The sequence below is a fragment of the Chiloscyllium punctatum genome, chromosome 33, assembly GCF_047496795.1.
Source record: "Chiloscyllium punctatum isolate Juve2018m chromosome 33, sChiPun1.3, whole genome shotgun sequence".
NCBI classification, from domain to species: domain Eukaryota; kingdom Metazoa; phylum Chordata; class Chondrichthyes; order Orectolobiformes; family Hemiscylliidae; genus Chiloscyllium; species Chiloscyllium punctatum.
Window position 1 is genome coordinate 20,167,654 of NC_092771.1, and position 17,614 is coordinate 20,185,267.

The 17,614-nt window shown below is 43.6% G+C and overlaps 1 protein-coding gene across 1 annotated transcript in view; it reads right to left on the reverse strand.

Annotated features, from left to right (window-relative positions):
• Positions 1–17,614, reverse strand: part of LOC140458471 (RNA-binding protein with multiple splicing 2) — a 112,748-nt gene that overhangs the window by 39,158 nt on the left and 55,976 nt on the right. Inside the window, exons 4-5 of the mRNA XM_072553098.1 lie at positions 7,405–7,467; positions 938–1,088 (exon numbers count right to left, since the gene is read on the reverse strand). Coding sequence (XP_072409199.1) covers positions 938–1,088; positions 7,405–7,467 — 214 coding nt within the window. The remainder of the gene's footprint in view (positions 1–937; positions 1,089–7,404; positions 7,468–17,614) is intronic.

Here is a 17,614-nt window from a genome sequence, read left to right on the forward strand (position 1 = left end):
TGAGGGGCACGGATAGGGTGAACAGGCAAGGTCTTTTTGCCCAGGGTAGGGGAGCCCAAAGCTAGAGGGCATAGGTTTAAGGCGAGAGGGGCAAGATTTAAAAAAGGGACCTAAGGGACAATCTTTTCATGCAGAGGGTGGTGCATGTATGGAATGGGCTGCCAGAGGAAGTGGTAGAGGCTGGTACAATTACAGCATTTAAAAGGCATCTGGATGGGTATATGAATAAAAAGAGATGAGGGGAGATATGCTGGCAAATAGGACTAGATCAGTTTAGGATATCTGGTTGGCAAAGAGACATTGGACCAACAGATCCGTTTCCATACTGTACATTTAAGCGACATGGAACGAACAGGAATAATGCCTAAAAACAACATGTACTGTAACAAAGAGGTTTCCATTCAAGGACTGGTTTGAGTTGGTCACTTGACCACTGGGAAGTTTCAACACTTCAAGCTATTCTAGAGGGTATAGAGTGTTCGAGCAAAGTGTGCCACCTTCAGACAGAAGAGAAGTTTTGGCGAGGGTGAGGTGGGTGGGCCACGAGGGAACAGGGGTTGGAGGAGGGAGTTTTAAACTGATAGAGCACCCAGTCCACCACAACAGAAGCCCACCTCTCGGCCACATGTGGGGTGGTACTGACGGGCCTTGGAGAAATCCGTGATCAACATCCCATCCTAGCGGCTGGAGGAAGCGTGGTGGAGGGACACAGCAGTGGGGACCTAAAAAGGGTGGAAACAAAGATGAACGCTCCTTAAAATTTCCCTGCCATGATACAAATATCGATGCAACGCATTACTCCAATTAATGCCACACAAGTTGCTCTCTGTAATGCTGGAAGCAGTCCTCATGGTTTATGTCCTTGTTAAGATCAATGCAAGTATTTCAAACAGCCTGAAGAGTCACCTTGAGGCAAGAATCAAAACAATGTACTTACAGGGGTCCCGTGCGATGAAGTGTGCTCCCAAGGCAGGGTGCATATTTGTGGGGTTAGGTGTAGCCATCAGTTTGCTTTTGGCCATCTTCGTGTTTGCCTTTGCAAATTCCAACCGGAGAGTTTGAGGATTTTCAGGATCAAATCGAATGCCCTACAGGAACGGGAACAAGCACAGCGTCTCAAATCATCATCAACTTCATTAAGCCTCCAAACCCAATAGCAACTTTGAACTTTTGGAGTTTGACAGTTCAAATCTATGATGTGGAGGTGCCAGTGTTGGGACTGGGGTGGATCAAGTCAGAAGTCACAGGGTTATATTATAGTCAGGCAGGTTTATTTGAAATCTCAAGTCTCCAGAGCTGCGCACCTTCACCTGGTGAGGGAACTGCACTCCAAAAGCTTGAGAATTCAAATCCACATCAGGAGTTCTAAAATTAGACACGTACCTGTCAAAAGACAAAAAAGGATTTTTTTCCCTCCAAGATCAAATATTACCATAGAACACTTTCTCAAAAAAAGTTGAAATGTTACCCACAACATTTCAGACAGCACATTCTAAAAAAGGTATTAAAACAGGACGTTAAATAGACAGACTAGATTATGGAGGAGGATTAGGAAGTTACGTACCACATTTGGTTCAGAGCTAAACGGCAAACCAGTGGGATATGCCGACAACTGAAGGCCAGTTTCATCAATGTCAATACAAGGGAGGTCCCACTCCATTTATACCAATGGCAGAGTTACATTAAGCAAAACCAATTTGCAACTGAGCACATTTTTAAAATGCTTCTGAAGGAAGATGTCAATCAAGAGCATCCAAAATGGACTATTTCTACAACTTAGGCAATATTCTCAACATTCTGTAAAAAAAATATCGACAGAGCAAATTCAAATAAAACTTTTAATTCAAGCAAGCAAATTACCACCCTCTTGAAACAACGGTCAAAGAATTGCCTTCTACCACCTAAAATACACTACAGGCTGGGATTGTAGATCCTAATAGGACAGGATGCTGGCTAAATTCCTTGCTTGTCCAGCCTTTCCTGGAGAAATGGTTTCGACACTGATGGTTGCAAGCAGTTTGTTCTTCATCCCCATCGTGCCTGGAGCCATTCAATCAGATGTGAAGATATCAAGATGACCACTTAGAAAGACCTATAATGCTGGTGGCATGAGATCAGAGATCACTTCGGATCTAAGTCAAAATATTGTAGCAATGTGGGCATGCAGCCTTATAACATTGTGGTGTGCAGAGACATACCAAGAAAACAAACTGATTTGAGAGGATGCCCAAAATTACAGCACACTGAAAAATGATTTGCTAGATGCATGTTGCACTAAACCCTTCACAGCTGGCTGACTGCTTTGGGATTAGCGCAGAGAAAAGCAGCTCAAACAACCTACAACACTGAAGTTTCAGGAAAGTTGGCCACAAGAACGATGCACATGATTCCTTTCATTAGCCTTTAGTTCCCATCCAGAGGTCAAAAATCAAAACAAACGTTGCATTCCAGTGAAGCACTCAAGTGAGAGGGGGAGGTTGGAATAGCAACCTGTTATAGGTCAAGAGCCAAGCAAAGTAACAGGTCGATTCTTAGCAAATTGGCAATTGTATTCAGAAAGCCCTTGGCTGACATAATATCCAGATGTGCTCAGTAAACAGACAGGTACTCCTTCCAAAGGAAGTTAGAAAATGATTATATTGATTGTGCGCAGCTTTCAAGCGGCGTTACAAACAGACTTAAAAAGTTTGAGAGTTGTGGTGTTGTGTTAACAATTCCCACTTTGCATCGAATCCAATGGCAGAAGCTATATGTACATCGAACAGTAACAAATAGAACACTGGCACAGTGCTCAGTGGTAACACTGCTGCCAGGGACCTGGGTTCGATTCCAGCCTCAAGCGACTGCTTGTGTAGAGCTTGCATGTTCTCCCTGTGTCTGCATGGGTTTCCTCTCAATCTAAAGATGTACAGGTCAGGTATTGGCCATGTTAAATTGCCTGTAGTGTCCAGGGATGTGTAAGCTAGGTGCATTAGTCAGAGGTAAGCGTGGACAAGTAGGGGATTGGGTCTGATGGGACACTGAGGGTCAGTTGGGACTTGCTGGGTAAATAGCCTATTTCCACACTGTAGGGATTCAATGAACACTGCTTCTCATTTGAATTTCCCACTTAGCCACACTGTTACATTGGTACTCCTTGTTCAGTTGTCAGTCTACATTTGCTTAGGGACTCTTGTGCAACACTTTGCACTATCAATGCCCACTTCTGCAGCAACAAGGGGCCTTGAGAATAGATTACAAGGTTCTGAAAACAACACCGGTAGACCCCAAGCACAATGGAGTTGTCTACCCATGTGGCAAATGAAAGTGATTGCAGGTCATGATCAAATGAGGGGTTCACCTACACTAAAGACTGGACAAAAGATACATTCAAGAAAAATTCTGCATTGCCACAATTTAAAAATCAAGGGAAACAGATTTTTAAATAAAAAAACTCTAGGGCAAGGTAAGAAATCTGTCAATCACTGTGGGGAAAGAAAATGGAGAGGCTAAGACTCTTCTCTGGAAAGGCCCAGCGAAAATTGAAACAGATGGAGGGCTCCCAGAGCAAAAAGACAAAGTGAGTGCTAATGGTGGTAAAAGGACTGAGAGAGATGTAAAATAGGTGCAAATGCTAGGACATGGAAAAGGAGAAAAAAATGTATCTGCTCTGCTGAGAGCAGGGTCAAAAAGACAAACAGGATAGCCAGGGTGAGAGTTCCAATGGAATATCAGAGGTAAATGCCCTGAAGTTAAACTCCACATTGATTTCTGTAAAGTGCCAAGGCAAAAATGGCAAGCATCTCATACCAAGGATAGAGGCTAGATGCCAGTGATATGTTCAGACTCAGCCACAATTTAGCATGCAAGAACCTGAGCATTTTGTGCTTCATATTCCTTTTTTTTAAAAATGGGCCATAGGTTAACAGGTCGGAATCACTGACAATATCTAAAATGTTACTTCCTTCATTCAAAATCTGACCTGGTAGTTATGTAAAACACTTAACAACAAAACATTCCAAGTTATGACAGGAGCAGAGAAGAATGGAACTGGACATGCCTATTATCAGAGTCTCTCCACAATAACAAGATCAAAAGTCAATGTAAAGGGAATTGTGCTTTGTTCATTCCTGAGGGGAGGGGTGGGGAAGTAAGAAATCAGCTTGAAAGTCTAACTAAAGCAATGCCACCCCATTTCTAAAAAGTGACTTGTACAATAATTGGCTTGGAGGAGCACCAAAAGTATCTCTGGACCTGAAAGGAAACTGCGCAGATTTTTGAAGTGGTAACAATGTGGATTGATGAGGTCAGAGCAGTGAAGGTGATCTATATGGACTTCAGTAAGGCATTGGACAAGGTTCCCCATGGGAGACTGGTTAGCAAGGTTAGGTCACATGGAATGGAGGGAGCCACTTGGATACAGAACTGGCTTGAAAGTAGAAGATGGTGGTGATGGTGAAGTGTTGCTTTTCAGATTGGAGGCTTGTGACCAGCAGCATAGTCGACAAAGAAGATTACTTCAGAGTACAACAGGATCTTAATTAGATGGGCCAATGGACTGAGGAGTGGCAGATGGAGTTGAATTTAGGTAAATGGCGAGGTGCTGCATTTTGCAAAGGCAAATCAAGGCAGGACTGATGCACAATAGTAAGGTCCTAGGGAGGGTTGCTGAATAGAGACCTTGGAGTGCAGGCTCATAGCTCCTTGAAAGTGGACTAGCAGATAGACAGGATCGTGAAGGAATTCAGGACGCTTGTCTTTATTGGTCAGTGCATTGAGTACAAGAGTTGGGAGGTCATGTTGCGGCTGTACTGGAAATTGGTTAGACCACTTTTGGAATTATGTGTGCAATTCAGGTCTCCCTCCTATTGAAGAGATACTGTGAAACTTGAAAAGGGTTCAGAAAAGATTTACAAGGGTGTTGCCAGGGTTGGAGGGTCTGAGCTACAGGGAGAGGCTGAACAGCCTGGAATGTCGGAGGCAGAGGGATGGCCTTAGAGAGGTTTATAAAATCACGAGGGGCGTGGAAAGAGTTAACATACAAGGTCTTTGCCCCCAGGCTGTGGGAGTCCCAACCTAGAGGGCATAGGTTTAAGGTGAAAGGGAAGAGACTTAAAAAGAACCCAAAAGGGGCAATCTTTTCACACAGAGGGTGGTGTGCGTATGGAATGAGGTGCCAGAGGATATTTTAAAAAGGCATCTCAATGGGTACATGAACAAAGGAGGGCTTCAAGGGATATGGCCCAAATGCTGGCAAATGGGACTAGGTTAATTTAGGATATCTGGTCACATGGTCGAGTTGGACTAAAGGGTCAGTTTCTACGCTGTACCTCTCTAGGAATCGGTGTGCTGCCTGTCTTGCTGTAGAGGAAGATAAATGAGTCTACCAGGTGATTTCCAGGATCCAGGAGGGCAGAGACGAGAATATGGGACATGGGAGCAAGACCAATAAAATGCTACAATAAGAACCGTCCCAGGTCTTTAAGCCGAAAAGCTCACAGTTAAGAACGTCTGTCAATGTGGAAAAAATGATAGAAGTTGAAACCACTCATTAGAAGGTGGGGGAGGAGGAAGAGGAGGAAGAGGAGGAAGAGGAGGGAGAGGAGGGAGAGGAGGGAGAGGAGGGAGAGGAGGGAGAGGAGGGAGAGGAGGGAGAGGAGGGAGAGGAGGGAGAGGAGGGAGAGGAGGGAGAGGAGGGAGAGGAGGGAGAGGAGGGAGAGGAGGGAGAGGAGGGAGAGGAGGGAGAGGAGGGAGAGGAGGGAGAGGAGGGAGAGGAGGGAGAGGAGGGAGAGGAGGGAGAGGAGGGAGAGGAGGGAGAGGAGGGAGAGGAGGGAGAGGAGGGAGAGGAGGGAGAGGAGGGAGAGGAGGGAGAGGAGGGAGAGGAGGGAGAGGAGGGAGAGGAGGGAGAGGAGGGAGAGGAGGGAGAGGAGGGAGAGGAGGGAGAGGAGGGAGAGGAGGGAGAGGAGGGAGAGGAGGGAGAGGAGGGAGAGGAGGGAGAGGAGGGAGAGGAGGGAGAGGAGGGAGAGGAGGGGGAGAAGGGAGGAGGGAGAAGGGAGAAGGGAGAAGGGAGAAGGGAGAAGGGAGAAGGGAGAAGGGAGAAGGGAGAAGGGAGGAGGGAGGAGGGAGGAGGGAGGAGGGAGGAGGGAGGAGGGAGGAGGGAGAAGGGAGGAGGGAGAAGGAGGAGGAGGAGGAGAAAGAGGGGGGAGAGGGAGAAAGAGAAAAGATCAATGCTGCAAGTCATGGTCGGTACACAAACAGATCACCAAAAGGATCAAAACAGATTCACTAAAAGAAAATTGGATAAATATTTGTTGGGATTTGGGCTTTGTAAAAAAGGATAGGAGGATGACTAATCTGAGAATTTGTCCATTAGCCTCTTGCGCTGTATGATCTTCCCACAAAGATTCTCACATCAACTGGTTATTTTGAGGTGCAAACACAGAAGTTACATTTTCGACAAGTGACACTTACTGGGGAGTGTGTGTTCCAGGGAAGTTACAGGGAAATTCAGCAACAGTCTGCACTGCAATCTATTCACCACACTGATCCTGGCCAGCAGCCAGGAGGGCCTGGAGGAAGTCATCCTTCAACTTCCACTGCCAATACGTCAGCCTCAGTCAAAAGACTAATGTGAGCAGGGGCCGAACACAACAATCTGCTCAATTCAACACCTGCTAGATCCTCAGAGGCTACACCAAGTCCCTGGGCAACAGCAATTGGGTTCGCACTAGCCAGTCCGGATCACAACAAATCTGAACATTTACACTGAAGGAACAAAGACCTATGGGAAGCAGACAGGAGAGTGGAGTTCAGACCAGGATAAGATTAGCGACGATGTTAAATGAGTGAGTGGGCTCGAGACTGAAGTGCCTACTCCCGCTTCCAACTCCTATGTGAACATCCCATCAGTATAGAGTATACTGCAACCTCGATTATCCAGTGAAATTTCAAGATCCGAATGTTTGGCTAAACTACGTTATCCGACATTTGATTATCTGGAATTCGATTAACTGATCGAAATACTCCCCGCCCGTGTCCTTCACATAATAGGGATTCCTCTGTGTGCCAGCCAGGGTTCAAGCCCCACCCCCTCCACGGGCATTAGAACATCAAGACACTGATGGAAACAAAAAAAGAAGTTTACTAAAAGAGGGTAGGAAGAAAGGAGAAATGAGATGGACTGAATGGCCTGCATCTGCACCAACATCTTATAGCAGAAGATTTTAACAAAAACCTCAAGACATTCTAACACCACTGGAGGGAGGTTACCATTTTACTTCTCGTGGGAAGCCAGGCAAATTAATTTGTTTGCCAGCAGTAATCCAAAAAAAATGGAACGCATGAAGAAATACATTAGTCTTTTCTTTCTTGAATTGAGAATGTACCCATTAAAAGGGATGCAGTCACATGCTGTATAGTACTTACATTTAATGCATTCTTCGCTGCTTCTGCTCCCACTCTGCTGTCAAATGTAACAAAGCCAACTGGCTGGAAAAAAAAAGAGGGGAAACAAAGTGCGTCAGGTAACTTAGGCTGGAAATTTAAAATGCAAGTTACATGCAGATTAGTTGAGTGTTAAACTGCTTCTAGTTTTCAGTGAGTTGAAATCAGAAATCAACTGGCCTTTGCGCTCTGCTAGTTATAACCTGGCTTTCACATGGAACTGCAAAACCTGAAGACTAAAGTCAACCCTTTGCCCAGTAGGTGCAATAATAGAGGTTTGAAGTCCCATCTGTCAAAGCTACATTTATTTAAAACCAGAAGTTGCAAATAAAATAGGTTTTTCCATGTAATTTTAGGAAGTGAAATTGGAATTTGTGCAACCTCCCCCTGCTTACATACAATTATTCTTCCCACTCCCTCACCCTCTAGCTCTCTCCAAAGAACAGAAACGCTGAAGGAGGCTGAAGAGAAACACTGTCAGAAATGAGAAAATGAGTCTGCATCTGCAGAGAGGAAGGGATATACTTAACACTGATCCAATTAAAGCATATCCCAGGTCACTCATCCAAAGTATCCTCCACAGATACTATGGGACTAGAGAGAATCTGCAATGTGCCCCATTCACATTCAGTGGAGTACATTAAGCTGTACTGTTTGTGCAGGTCAATGATGATTTTCAAACCATTATATTTTTATAAGCTAGTACCTAAAAAGGGTTAGCTGACATAAATGAAATTATATCAGGGTAGAGGGATCTTTAAGACTATTCCTGGGAGGAGTTAGCTCCCAGTTGCAAGCACCAGTTATCTGCTAAGCTTAATGTCACTACTCTCAAGTCTAAAAAATTCAAGTCATTCATGTAACTAGCTATTAAATACTATGCAATAAACAGTTTGAGAGAGATCAGGTCTCTTCCCTATGTGACATCAATAATGCAGACCAGGAACAATAATTTATGGCAGTGAATTTATCCAAATCATCTATTTGTGGTTGTCCATCAGAAACAGTATAGCAAATTACAGTAACAGGAAACCACAGGTGGACAGCACCCTAATCTAGGTATAGGCAGGCTTCAGCTGGCTTACCCTGAACAATTATACCAGCAAACAGCTAACAAGTCAACTCCAGTTCACATCTTTGTCAGACCAAATGACTTGCATCTTGCTCTCTCCCCAACTGGAGAAGTTAGTCCAGAATCATTACTTAATTTGATGTATTATTGTCACGTACCCAAGTAAAGTGAAAAAGGTGTGCAGTACAAACAGTTCATACCAAAGATCATAGGATGATTGAACAGTGCAAGGAAAAAAGATACGGTTTTACATCCCATCTACAGATTATTTCATTGATCCACATGGGATGGAGAAAAGTGAAAAAAAAAAGAGCTAAGCCAGTTAAAGAGCATTGCACATGGTTAGGATCTCAGGAAGTAATGTCCCAACACCACCCAGAACAGAAGAATCCATAGAGACATAAAACCAAAAGATTACTGAGTTAAGGCAAGTCCTTTTAATATCTCCTGAAGTGAACAAATGTTCTTTAAGACAGGACAAACACCAGTTTGCTCAGTGGCCATTCACTTGTTCCAATTATTTGGCAAAATGAATCAAAACTTGACCAAAGTGAATGCTTCTCAAACTTCCTTTGTACAGCACTAAAGGCATACCACATAATGGACTAAGACAGCAGCTCACAGTGACCTTTACAGAACAAGACTTGAACATCCAGCTGAATTTAAGCAGAAGGGAAGACCATGACTTTACCCCTAGGACCAGTGGACAGTCTCCTGCTGACAGGCTGAAGGCCTTGCTCAAACCATCCAGGAGCTCACATGGGTCAGCTCTTCCATTTTGATCAAACTCCCATTCCTTTTTCCAGGTGTGGGAGTGTGTGTAGGTACCCAAAGCTCAGACATGTGGCTTTAACTTTACTGTCAATAATATTCAGGATTAGGAAAACAGCAAATCAAAATGACATCAATCCCTGCTGCCTGTTCTACTGGCAGTGACTCTTTCCCTATTGACTATATTGGTCGGATGATCGCTCAAAGCCCAGGAGATGCAAACCAAGCAAACACGGTCAGCATTTTAGCTCCGCTCCAATCCAAGAAGCAGACAAGACTACTCAGATCCTTCACTCCGTCAGTTCAGTTGCTATCACAACCCTATTGACTGGTTCTAAGTCCACACCTTGGTATAACGAAAAGATTAGTGCAGGTTGATTTTTTTTTTTAAAAACAAGATGGCTCCAACTAACTTGCAAGAGGTTCATGACCCTCTGAAGAGCAGGGGTTCCCACACCAGCTGGTCAATCTGCCTTCCTCAACTTCCCAAGAACCTTGATTCATGTTGACCAAAACAGCAGCATGTGGCCACAATGTCAATCCATGTCATGGCTTTGGAGGTGGTTCAGGACCTGTACTTGAATGTAATTTATAAGCAGGATCTGTGCCCGTTTCCCCAGTTTCTGTCCACTGTCTACAAGGCACAAGAGGATGACAGAATACTCCCCCTATTTGCCTGAATGAGTGCAGCTCCTACAAAACAATATGCTCAATTCCATCCACAACAAAGCAGCCCAATTGATTGGCACCCCATCTATCAACACATTTGGTATCACGTCAACTCTCCTCCCACTTCGCCAAGGACATGCACATCCTGGGTCACCTCCACCACCAAATCCTAGCCACCTGGAGGAAGAACGCCTCATCTTGGTCTTGGGACCATCCAACTGTACAGCAACATAGATTTCACTAGTTTCCTCATCTCACCGCTTGCCACCTCATCCTAAATCTAACCCTCCAACTCAGTACCACTCTCTTGAACTGTCCTGTATCTTCCTTCCCACCTATCCATTCCACCCTCCGCTTTGACCCATGACATCAACCCCCAGCTGCATCCACCTATCCCCATCCATTTATCTCAAGCCCCTTCCCCATCCACATTCCTGAAGGGCTTACGCCCAGTACGGCGACTCTCCTGCTCCTCGGATGCTGCCTGACCAGCTATGCCTTTCCAGTGCCATACATTCCGACTCCGGCTCTTCAGTGTCTGCAGACCTTACTTTCTCCCACCCCATCTATCACCACCGACAGTGGCAACAGTGTGCACCATTTGCAAGCTGCCCTGTAGCAGCTCAAAGCTCCTTCAACATCACCTTCCAAACCAGTAACCACTACCACCTTGGAGGACAAGGGCAACTGATGGTTAGCTACACCACCTGCAAACTCCCCTCCAAACAACTCACCATTGTAATGTGGAACTATACGATCATTCCACTATCATTGGGGCAAAATCCTGGAACTCCCTTCAGCTTTGGGGATACACATGACATGGACTGCAGTGTTTCAAGGTGGCTCACCATGATCAATGGTAACCAGAGATGGAGAAAAGCAGAAGAACTGCAGGTGCCCAATATCTGAAACCAAAAGCAGAATGCTGGAGGAACTGCAATCTGGCAGCATCTCTGGAAAAGAGAATGTTGAGTCTAGCAACCTCAGAATTCTGATCACTGAACTCTTAATTCTCTCATAGGTGATAAGTGCTCAACCACTCCGTGAACAAAAACATTAATATGAGATCTAGTTTGACTTGTTTAACAAGATTTACATGCTGGGATACAATCTTGGACAGAAGTCCCAATATGAAGTTTATGGTCTTGTTCACAAACCCATTAGGAGGTAAGTGTAGAAAGATAGCAATAGGCTGGATAGAGAACTGAAGGTGAAATTATGAGGCAAGCTAGCACACAGAAGATCAGAACTTCAGTAGATAACAGAAGTTTATAAGTTTGAAAGAGCGGAAACCATTGACAGCCAGGCCAGGCGGTAAACATAGGCTCCCAAAGATAGGGTGATGGTAGAGTCAGACAGTGAGAGACATAGGCAGAACTGTGACTGTACAAGGTTCACATGGTAATCTCTATCCCCCACTATTGCAATAAGTGCTATTAGAAGACTTCCAAAAGACAAGAATAAAGAACCAGTTTATATAGAGTGTTTGTAGGATGTTACTAATTAGCTGTTCCAATACAGTAACAGGTACTGTACTATTCTGTTTAGTTTTCCCAATAGCTAGTTATTCTAAATTCTTTTGTTTTGGTTGCATTTTAACTATAGTGTTGACATAAATTGTGTTCTGCTTAACATTAAGTAGTTTGACCAGTCGCATCACATCAGGAACAGACACTTCACATTTCCCTTTAAAATAAGGTAACATTGGGTCTAGGCTACCATAAAATATATTGGGGGGGGGGGGGGGGGGGGGGGTTGGTCCCGAAGCATCTATGGATCAAATCAGGTTTGTGTTTCTTAGTTCTTCTATTGGCTTTCTATTTAAGCAGAACTTCTCCTACTGCCCAACTTTGCTGTAGAAACACCCACAGGCCATCAAAAGCTTTACAAATAATTAAACACTGCTGCTTCACTCCTCTTAATGATGTCCCTTTCTGCAGACAAGGATTTCTATTAATACCCCCATCCCCTTTAGTATTTTAGCAAGTGCGATGCTTTCAATATCTTCGATAAAGTGGGAATGGAAGGAGGAGGTAGTCAATACAAAGGCTTGTGACATTTGGCAACATTAGCTGGTCAAGACGTGAGAAAATGTTTTCCAAATTCCCAGACTGCTCGAAACAGCCATTACACAATTAACAAATCAGGCAACTGATGACTTCACTGGAGATATTTGTGGACATTAATCATTGAAAGAATACTGCTGGATTGTTATTCTTTGGTGCTAATTGCTTTGCTGTGTGGTTTTTAAAAAAAATGAATATTTGCACCGGGTTTTAGACCATTTTGTTCAATTGTATACTCGCCACTATGAATCAAACCAAGCCCAGTCATGGACTATGTTAACATGCAAATGCTGGACATTGTTTACAAAGTTGCTGAACAGTATAATTTGGAAATTCTCACATTAATTTACTGGCAGTAAGCGTCAATTATTCTGGGCAGGGTACAAGCTAACTGCAGTCATAAGGATATGAAGCCAAAAAGAATCTATTTGTTTAGCAACCAACAAACCCCATAGAAGGAGATCATTATTTCAAATGGTGACGTGCCTTTCAATCTGTACCTCCGAGGTTTTGCACGGAAGATGTTAATTTAACTCACCAGTCTTCAAAAAAAATTAGAGAGTGGTTAGATTTCCAACAAGCACTTCTGATGCCACCCTGAACAGTCGCTTCAAATTCTGTTAACATCCTGTTGAGAAATGCTGCAACTCACCTCTGGTGAGTGTAGAGTTTGATCCCAGCTCACCACTGCACTACAAGAGCCCCCAAACAGCCACTTCAAAGCAAGATCCTTTTGTAGGAATCAGATTTCAAAACAAGATAGCACCAGACCAGCTGAGTTGCTGCAGCTATTTCTATTTGTTTATTGAAAGGATTACCCTGCGCCTCCTACCCAACAGGCAAACCTTCAAGTGTCTGCAGTAAAAAGTCCTTGAAAGAAGTGCCTTATGGGTAGCAATGAAAGGTACATGTGACATTGAGAGCAAATACCCATAATACAAAAGCCACACACTGAAGGCACCAAAAATTGGCAATTCAAACCAGAAAGTACAAGTGTAACTGCATCTGCGGAGAGTGAACAGAGTTAAATATTTCTAGTCAAAGATGCCAAAGAGTGCGTTCTGGCGAAAGATCAGCCAATTTAGAACAGAACAGTTTCTTTCTCCACCATCTCTTCCTTGACTCCAGCATTTCTACCACTTTATGACACTGAAAACTTACCTATAATATTCTGTGGGGTCTAGGTACTAATATTTCCCATGTGAAGAAACGATAGCCCAATCAAATGTTGGCAAATAAAGCAGAGCCCATAAGAAAAATTTCCTAAGAACCAGGAAATGGAGGCCATTCAGCCCCACGATCCCATCCTGCCATGTTGTCAGATCATGGTTGATCTCCCCCAGGCCTCAGCTCCGCTTTTGCAGCAGACAGAGCGATTGCAGATCATAAGAACACAAGACCTAGGAACAGAAATAGGCCATTCAGCCCATTGAGTACACTCCACTATTTGATCATGGCTGATATGCCTGGTCCCCATAACCCTTGATCCCCCTACTAAATCAATAAGCTCAGTCTTAACTACACAATGACTTGGCTCCACAGCTTGCTGCAATGAACTGCACAGACTAACCAGCTCCTCCCTCACTGTTGTTCGTTTTACACAACTGTAATACCGTTACACCTGAATCCAGCTTCTCCGTCAAACTGTGGAGTGAGTTATATCATGTTGTGGTCATTGCCCCCTTGGGGGTTCCTTCACTAAGCTCCATAAGTCTGCCTCATTGTTCTGGATTTGATGTACATTCATTGCCTAGCTGGCTCAACCACAAAAACCCGGCTTGATGACAAGCCAGAAATTGCTCGAGATACACTGGGGGAAAATCCAATGTGTAGTGTATCGAGGTATCAAAGACCCCCAGGATTATTGTAATAGTACCTTTCTTGGCATGCCTTTTCTAGCTGATTTATTTTCCTTCCCACACTGATTACTGCTCGGAGGCCTGTACCGAACACCCATCAGGGAGTTTTCCTCCCCGTCCTGTCCCCAGCCCACCCCCCACACACACAGCTTCTATGCCTTCCAATTCTACATCACTTCCCGTTATGGATTTAATTCCACTACCTATAAATAAGGCAAGCCTGGCCTCTCTAGCCATCAATACGTGTTGATAGGACACGTATTCATGGATACCTAGTTCCCAGCCCTGATCCCTTTGCAGCCATGTCTCTATGATACCCACGACATCATATTTTCCAATTGCAATCTGTGCCACAAGCTCATTTACCTTGTTTCACATACTGCATGCATTTTAGGTACAACACCCTCACTTCTGCTTTGACTGCTCCCTTTCTCAGTTGTCCCTGAACTATGGCGGAAGTTAAGAATCTGTCTTAACACTGACTCAGTTAAGAGCTATCAAACTCAGTAACTTGTTCCATGCACCTGAAGCCCCTCCCTATTCTTTAGTTTAAAGCCCTGCAGTTCACCAGAGCTATTGCCCCAGCATAACTCAGGTGGAGCCCATCCCATCAGAACATCCCCCTCCTCCCCCAGTCCTAGTGGGAACGTCCCATGAACTTGGACCAGTTTCTCCTCCACCAATCTTGGAACCACGATTACCTTTTATCTCATTGATCATGCTCAAGTTGCAATTTAGAGATCATTGTCGCTTTTATCCTCAAAATAATGGACCCTAAGCAAGAGGTGGTTAAGCTGGACAAGGAGAGGAACTTTGCGAACCATAAGTTGGCACAGTACAGTACTCCAAGGAAGCCACCTTAACTTTGGCCCTTCCCAGATCACTACTGTGACAGTGGATCAGCATTGATTATCTGCACTGTTATACCCTACCTGGCATGAACAGGGTAGGGGCCAGACTGGAGAACCACCATTTGAGTTTGATGACAGGTACAGGTCGTTCTGCTATATAATGCACATTTTGTGAATGCAAATCCACTAAAATTTGACAAACTGGGGACGTGGTTCCCAACACGTGAACTTTAAAGCACGTACATATTGGTTATAATGCAATTCTGGCCCCATTAGTTTACATCGTGCTGCTATTGCACGATTTTCTTATAACACAGGATTGCATGAGAACACAACTACTGTGTTAGAGCAGAACAGACAGTTATAATGATATCAAGTCACAGTGGTTGGAGAGATTGACACTTCACAGGCACAACTTCAACATGAATCCAAATTTGCCAGAAAAATACTGCAGGGTGAATAATCAGATCCAGAATCTGAGGGAAAGGATGACAGTACAACTTAAAAAAACCAATCCAACACTAGTTACTGAACATGTGCTAGTCAGTCAACTAAGTAATTAGTTAACAACCTTGCAGTAGAAACAGATTTATGTTTGTGGATTGCTTGCCTTGCTCATTTGGTAACAGCAGTTCAGCTAAATCAATTCAACCTCAGGCATGTTACTATAGTTTAATCAACTACAAGTTGGCTTTTATGCTTCAATTTCAATTCAGTCCACCAATTTAAACAAGTGGTGGCCAGGAGGCACTTGGATCAATTCTAGTTCTAGTATTCCAGAGAGAAAAATACATTGATGCCCTGACAATAGCGAGCAATTTAAATGCATCAAGGCTGCAAGATTAGGTCCAGATTCCGAAGTGAATTGACTTAGCCACAGCGGTCATCTTGCCTGGAGTTGTAAGGTTCAAAGCCTGGAATTTGAAGAACCTACTTTTACACTGAAGCATCACTATAGGGCCAAGAGTAGTGTATAAATATTTTATAAGCAAAAAATAAATCACTAAGAGCAGGAATGTCACAAACATACTGAAAAATGTTGACATTCTTGGCAAAGTGACGGACATCTGGGAGTACTGCGAACAGTTTTGGCCTTTTTTTTTATTTATGATATTATTCAATTGGAGGCAGGTCAGAGGAGGTTCACTAGGTATGGGAGAGATGATGTGTTAAAGCTAACATGTTCGGACTCTTCTGTGGAGTTTAGAATAGGATTCATGAGGCATTGACAAGAGTAAATACTGACAGGGTGTTTTCCTTCATGGGATAGAGTCCAGGACCAGAGGATACAGTTTCAAAATTAAAGAGGAGCCAATTTAAGACAGAGATGGGAAGGAATTTCCTTGGAGAAGCAACTGCCTTTGAAACTTCTCTCTGCAGAAAGTGGTAGGGGCAGAGCCCTCGTGTACGTTTAGGGCTGAGATAGATAGATACTTGATCAGTCAGGGAACCAAGAATTCTAGGAAAAAGCTGGAAAAGAGGGGACATGAGGAATAGTCAGATCAGCCATGATCCTATTGACAGATGGAGCAGACTGGAGGGCCAAGGGCTGCCTCATTTCTAGAACTAAGAAATTCCAATGTCCCTAAACGAGGAATGATTCAATTTTAAACACTTCATTTGGCAGCTAGGTTAAGCTTTTGTGTGCACATTAAAAACCAGAAAAAAATCATCAGCTGATGAGAGATGTTCGCATTCACTTGAAGCCAGGCACGATTTCAAAAATGCAATTAAACAAATCAAAAGAGAGCAAATCATTGACTAAGTTACAGTAGTGCTTGCGGTTTCTTCAAATGAAAAATCTATTCTAGCAAATTATTCTTGATCAATATTTCCAAAAGCCAGATGTACTTTTCCATTGAGAAATATTAAGTGAGATCCCATTTCTAGTACAAAACAATGGATTGTTTTCGTGAATTAGAGATATAGTGTTGTTTGTAGTAAATCACAAAAAAAAGACCTTTTGCTGTTTATGGCCAGGACAAGGTTATTCCAGAAACTGAAGAATCGGGAAAATACCAATGTTTTTAAAAAGTGTTCAATGCAATGGAACTTAATTTAAATCAAACAGCCTGATGTAGCTAGTTTGCAAGGCTAGGATTTTGACATTTCAAACTCAAAAGGAAGAAACAGATGCTCTTACACATCCGATTAGGGAAGGATTCAGATGTAGAAATAGGAGGTCACTCAGACCTTCAAGCCTGCTCTACTTTTTGATATCATATACCAAACATCCAGCTCAGCGCCCTGTTTCCTGCTTTCACCCCATACCCATTAATCCCTTTAGCTCTGGAAAAACTATACCTCTCATTAAATTCTGTTTTGACCTCAACTGTTGGCTGATAATTCCAAAGGCTCTGGATGAAGAAGTTTCTCCACATCTGTTCCAAATTGCCGACATCCTTAGACTGCGATGCCTACCTCCAGGCCCCCCCAGTCAATGAGAACCCCTGTCTAGTCCTGCTAGAATTTCACAGGTTTGAGATCCCCCAACATTGTGAACGCCAGTGAATAGTCTTAACTGACTTAGTCTCTTCATAGCTCAGTCCTGCCATCTTGCAAATCAGTCTCATAAAACATGGCTGCATTCCCTCCAAGATTCAGAATATCCTTCCTCGTAAAAGAAATCAAGACTGCACACCAGGTGTCATCTCAGAGGCCCCTTGAGGCAAGATGTCCCAGCTCTGGTATTTAAATCCTTCATTGTCAGTCATTTGGGTCACACAAGACCTTTATGCAAGTTGGTGCATTTATCAAAATGGAAGGGTTTTGACCCAGTATTTCTACAAGTAAAACCGTAGCTGCTTTACTGGTTCTGTACCTTAAAGGCTGTAAAGCATCAAGATTGTTAGCAATTTGTACCAACTCAATGCTTCCTCCTAATTAAGAGTAGTCCATCATAGG